At 40.7% G+C, this 6,378-nt stretch overlaps 1 protein-coding gene across 1 annotated transcript; it reads right to left on the bottom strand.

Moving 5' to 3' along the window:
- Positions 1–444: 444 nt before the first annotated feature.
- Positions 445–1,573, bottom strand: LOC120949801 (uncharacterized). The gene is made up of 4 exons (XM_040367322.2): positions 1,472–1,573; positions 1,252–1,398; positions 972–1,142; positions 445–889 (listed from the first exon to the last, which is right to left on the bottom strand). Exons 1-4 carry the CDS (start codon positions 1,520–1,522, stop codon positions 713–715), a joined length of 546 nt encoding a protein of 181 aa, XP_040223256.1. The 5' UTR covers positions 1,523–1,573; the 3' UTR covers positions 445–712.
- Positions 1,574–6,378: the final 4,805 nt, after the last annotated feature.

Genomic DNA, 6,378 nt, shown 5'->3' with positions numbered 1-6,378 from the left:
CATTAATAATTTTTACCGTCCGCAGAACTAAATTGAATCTTGGGATAAATGGGTTTTAAGAAAACGCTACAGGTTGAACCGAATTTCAATTAAAGTTTAAGCTTTTCACGCCCGCACTCGCAACAAGGTAATAAATTATGTTGACCGGTCTTATGGTGGTTGAAAGTTTCTGTCTGATTATTAAATTGCATTTGTTAGTTTAATAAAATAATTCAGGATAAGTTTATGTAAACTGTTCATACATCATCAGGGAGATGCTAATGAGTCGGTATTGAGGTTTTATTAGATTATTAATTTATATTCTGGTGTGAGCTGTTGAATGTAAAACTTTTAAGTTCGTCATTGATTTCAACAGTTTATTGACTTCTTTTTAGAGTTAAAAAAATATTTTTAAACATTTTTGTTTCAATTGCTTTTAAATTTCCAGTTGAAAACAGTTTCGCATTACACCTCATTTTGTTGTTATACAAACAAATATATGTTGATTGGTTGAATAAACATTCCAACAATTCTGTTACACATTTTGCAAGGCTTTATTGGAAAGGAACATTCAAAGGAGAAACAAAACATAGACATCATTCCGGTGATGAAGCTACTTGGCTTGTTTTTAAAGAAGCAGCAAAACATTGCACCCATGCATCGCAAACAAAAGGATTGTTCGAGAGTGCATGATGGGTACAACGTTAAGAGACGGCCCTACGTACAAACTCGCTTAACTGGCGGCAGCATACAGTTCGAAATCCACCGAGTACATGAACAACATTATCGGGGCCGAGCCTGGCGTTGGATAGTGGTGAGCCTTCAGCTCCATCTTGTACTTGCCGTTCGGAATCAGCTTCAGCAGCGGGCTTTCCGAATCGAGCGTAAAGTCGTTTAACAAATAGCGTCCCTGGGAAGTGGCATGTAACGGAGTGAAAATTAATGGTTTTTATGGTGGCAGAATAAATGCATTTTTTCAAAGGGTCGCTTACCGGGTTGTACGGGCACATGAGCGAAAAATTAATAAACTTGGTCGATTCTTTGGCGATCGTGCGTACGATCGCATTTTCCGACATCACTGGATCGACTTTGCAGGTGTCAAGATCGATGTTCACCATCGTGTGGTACTCGCCCTTCACCAGATGCTGCACGTGCGGCGTAATCTGTAGTGGAGGCATAACGAAACAAATCATCAATCATAAAGTCCATAGAGAGTATTGGGATTTTGACCAAAATAAAAAAAGTAAAATAAACTCAAACAAAAACACTTACGATTACGCTGCCTTCAACCTTCTTGGCCAGTTCGACGTCAGCTCCAAACGAGTACTTGTCGTTCTGGCTTTTGATGAATATGTTACCATGCATGTAGTCCTTGTTCAGCTCGTACTTGAGATTCTCGAACCGTACTACGGCTACGGACTGAAAAATGAAGAAAGAAGATCGACTTGTCTTGTACTGTACAGAGGTTTGTAAATCATCTCATTGGACTTACCTTATCTATCAGCTGAACTAACAGCACAAACAAAACGCACCGTTTTAACATTTTCAGGCCGATTGTGTAGCGAAAAGCACGCGACGATAACTTTTCACAACTGCCACTAAGCAAGCAAGCGGGTCGGTGAATTTATATGGTGTTGGCTGTGTGATCTTTGTAGGTTGATAAGAGGATAATTCGAATGCTTCGAATATTGTTCCGACCTATGGAGATAGTAATGGTCCCCAATTTTGGAATATAATTAGCGTAAAATGTTCTAGAATAACAATTAAATTGCAATTTTTGTAAGAGGGCTGATTTTAGTTTAATGATTCGCTGACCGTTCTTTTGTGAAACTGTATTAAAAAATCAGCTAGGTATAAGAACAAAATATGGATGTTAAACTATTACTTCGTATTCTGCATTGAGTGGAACTCTTCGGGCAAATGACAAAAATCATGTATGATAGTGTTTACCATGATGATTTCATTTAAAATAGACATCAATAAAGTAAATAACAAATAAATATGTTATGCTCTTTTTCGGATGAGAATATCTGAACCTAAACTGACATTTATTTACAATATTCAATCGATCTACTGATTCGGTATCGAAGTCTAGTCTATTATTATCTATTGTTTCAATGTATGTAAATGTAAAAATAACACAAAAAATAGGATGGTGAGGGAGATTGTAAATGGCTGATTGACGCACAAACATCCCCGAGTATGGTAGGGCAAATTACTGTAATTATTGTTTTTGAAGAGCAAATTGTTACAGAGATTATGGAATTTGAAACGTTCAGTATACATTGGAATACATTAACCATTTAATTGTGGTAACCAGCTGTCATATTGCGTGTTACTGCAGCAATAGAAATCGTGGCACTCCATCAGCCTGTGTCTGTAGCACGGAAAGAACGAAAGCTTCTTTATTTTATTAGTCGTTTTATAAAGCATTTTAAATGGATAACAATTTCGTTTTGAAGCCAAGCGCAATACACAATGATGAAAGTAAGATTTAGACTGCTCACACCTTTCTGTTGTTTCATATAGACTTAATCATTTACCGCAATTCGTAAGAGGCTTTCTCAAGATTTGAAGTTTGTTTGATTCAATGCGAGCCCCTAAATGCAATACTGCATTTTGCGTAGTATGAAACCCTTCCGTTTGAACATGGCCACACATCGTAGTCGTGATAGTTTTGCTTGTAAAACAGTGTGCCATTTAATGTTCATATAGTTTTTGTGAAATATCTATTTCAGTAATAATTTTCTTGTGCTTATTTCATTTTTCAACTTAAACAACACAGCCCACAACAAACGAAGAAAAAACTACATCGATTGACTTTCGTGGCCCGAAGTTCCGCATTCCATGGTGGCTCCGGCAACATTCTCATCGCAGACTACAGGTGACGACGCCACCAAGCTCGTGAACCATCCGTCGAGTAATTAGCTACTGATTCTACCTGACGCAGGAGACAACATACGGAAGATTAGATCTTTAGAGCAATGTCGCAAAGGTACGCAGCCTGCCGATGAGACAGGTAGGTGGGATCGAACTTTGTTGTCGCCCTAGTAAGCGGTATGTCTATTCGGTTGGTCCCAGGAATTGCCTTCCAGTCGCATCATACAGCCCTCAACCACACACATACACACTTTCGTGTAGCCACGGTACGGCGGGAAGGTGACGGCAGGTTGTTTATGTTTATGGTTGTTGACGTTTAGGTCGCCAGACACAAACATACTTACGCTTTTGGGGCAAATATTGGAAAAGATTACACCGCAGGATAACGGTGTGTGCTGGGTTGTGTGGTTCGCTGTCAACCAGCAGGATCGTCAGAAACAGGTAGACGACGTGGAAAGGGAAATAGGTAAAGCTCTTGCACGACCTCGTGGCGACGCGTGCTGGCATTGTGGGTTTTACTGTGGCATTGGTGGGTTATAATGAGGCGCCGTACCGCAAACAACACCGCTAACGAAGCCCAAAATGCTGTCGGATCCGATTTTCGCTCGCAGCCGGAAAGCACAATTTTTTGGAGAGTGGATAAATACCATCAAGGATGCTAGTAGAATGTGAGAGTCCTGGCATGGAAGATAAACAGTTGGCGTCAATATTGGGTTGACATCGATCATGATGACGAACGAGGCGAAAGAATGAGCGAGAGTCGGTGAGAGACAAAGCGACAGTGTAAAGGCAACTTCTAAATAAGGTCATTGGAGCATTCGATACGCAGTGAAACAATGGTTAATTATTGAGCATTTCCAACTAAATCAATCACGGTAATCGGAAGATAGAATATCAAAGTACGGTAAGTGCCTGTCGCACAATCGCAGCAATAATGTTTGTTTTCTTTCTTTCCTAGCTATACACACAAATACAAACGTTTTACCCACAACGACGTCAGCACTTATTGATAACCTTCAACCTAAGGAACGTTTTAGCCTAAAGGTAGGAGTGAACGAACAGGACGTCTAATGAACGAGCGTAAGGGACATAAGCTCGATGGCGGACTTTATCTGGCAAAACAATAGTAAAAAAAGGTTTCACTGTAAAACGTAGCCTAGGTTTTATGTAAAACACTCGCTTTGACTGTTCCGGAAATGTAAACCGTATCAGGAGCCCCATGCATCTCAACCGAAACGACTTTGCGTAGTCGGTGTATTGCCGTTCAAGACGCGGAAGCGCCATACCCTGAGTGTGACCGGATGATGGAAGAGCGGAAAGGGAGAAGGATTGTTTTGTGCTTCAGTGTGCGAATGTGTTTTGTTTTCCGAAGGCAAAAAGAATGTATCGTTTCCTTGCTGTGGTCGAGACGTCGACTAGCTTTGTCGTGCGCAGATAAGTGAAGGATTTGGGATCTAGCGAATGAAGACAGGAAATCTTCAGACAATGCCCGACCGGGCAGCAAAAGCGATGGGCGTACTGTTTTGTTTTTACCATCACGATTTCGCAGCCCGGATGAAGATGGCTGTGAAACTGACACGTACGAAATAGCGATAACTTCCGGGCGACGAATGGTAAGAATGCAGCAATACCGACCCTCGGCTTTCGGCATGCCGTGCTGATGTGTCGCTGGTAATACATTACATGTCAATTCTTTACACTTTTGGTGTGTTAAAGGGCGAGATTTACATTGCTGTTGTCAAGCAGCGTAGTTTTGCCGTATGATATGCATAGCTGTTTTTAAAAAAGGACCAAACGACGCCTTTATTCATTTGAGCAAGCTACTATGACGTCGAATGTAAAACAGGCTTTGGAGTTTCAGTGTAATCTATATCGCTCAAACATCCCCGGGTATGGTAAGCCATTAATTTTGTCCTAATTTAAAGTTACTTAACTTATTAAATGAACATCTGGTAAAATGAACAATTGTTATTCAATTTAATTCCTATTACCGCTATAACATTTATTTACTTTTCATGAAGTAAAAGGGTAATTTGCTAAAAGGGCTTTGCTTTAACGCAACGTAAAGCATATATATGATAGTGCTTCAATACAGAATTTGATTTTACATTTAACACCACAAAGTTTTACAAAATTTTACACCACAAAGTAACGAGAAAAATATTGAAATAAGTTTGCTAAGTTTTTAAAACTATTCTGTTATAGAATATTGATAGTGTTCAAACTATTAAATTCCATAAATTTTTGAAAGATTGTTACTATTTTACTATTGGGAATATTTTGTTTATTTGGTACATTCTTTATAACATTTGTGTTCCTTATTTTCAGTTTTTCATTATCTTTCACCTAGTTCTTAACGCTGATTTCCTCTATATTATGACATCTTTTCAAACTTCCTCGGTCGCTTTGTCCTTCAAGACCGGTTCTGGAGGTGCATTATTTGCAGACGCACCGCACCGAAGCTTACCATGCCAGCGCAACCTGTTTGGCTTTTTTGTGAGGGCACGCCATTGTAATCGCGACACCGTATACATTGTTGGGTTCAGATTACGCCGTGGGAAGGTCGATTGCCGTCGCGTAGGTCACATACACCGATTATACACCTCCCTGTCTCGCCCTCATTTCATGCCATCTTTCTACAAAGAGATCAAACCACATCTTCTACCGCCGCTTGTTCATCCGCACGGCCAGTGAATAAAATCTTTCATCGACCATCGGAACACCTTCGCGGCTTTAGCAAAGCGTCTCCGTTGCTCAGTATTGTTGTCGTGCATCGGTTCAACGATTGTGCTGGACCGGAATGCGAGACCCGGGCGCAAAGATTATCCCATGAAATCTGACACCGGCACAGATCCGGAGCGCACTTTCGAGCATGATTCACTCGCGGATGATTTACGGCCACGGTCATGATCAATGTGCGTCGTTGCGTGCGGCCGGACTTTGCAAACCGTCGGCAAACACAGGGCAAGATAGCGTTGAAGACGAAGGCGACAACGATGAATTACTGCTAATTGCCATCCGAAATATGGCCGCAAAATCTGGGCCTAACCTTAGAGCTGCTGCTGTGCGCTAATGCTGCGGGAGCTGCCGGTTTTCTCAAAGCCTCGCTGTTTGATATTACCTTATTATTGCATCACAGGTCATTTGAGTAGGTCCGAGGTGAGATATTTCATTTGCATTATCGCATTAAGTCTCAATGCTGTGAGATACAGCGGTGGTTTGAAGGTTCGGACGACATACCAACAAACCTGACCAGCCGCAATGGTTGTTGGGAGAAGTTCATAAAACAGCACCGAAACCTTGATCCCACAGTCACAGCAACTTTACAGTAGAAACTTAGATAGTGTTTGTCTGCATTAATTTGTTAACAGCAGTATTTTTGTAGCTAATTGAATCACAATGATCTTCTTATAACTTAATTAGCGCATAACTACATCGCATGATTTGCATTAAAGCAGGTACAATAAATGATGCAATGCGTGGCGTGAAGTTTTTCTATTCAAATGTAAAAACGTCGTT

This window comes from Anopheles coluzzii, chromosome 2, assembly GCF_943734685.1.
Source record: "Anopheles coluzzii chromosome 2, AcolN3, whole genome shotgun sequence".
NCBI lineage: Eukaryota > Metazoa > Arthropoda > Insecta > Diptera > Culicidae > Anopheles > Anopheles coluzzii.
This window is presented reverse-complemented; position numbering and strand designations above follow the sequence as displayed.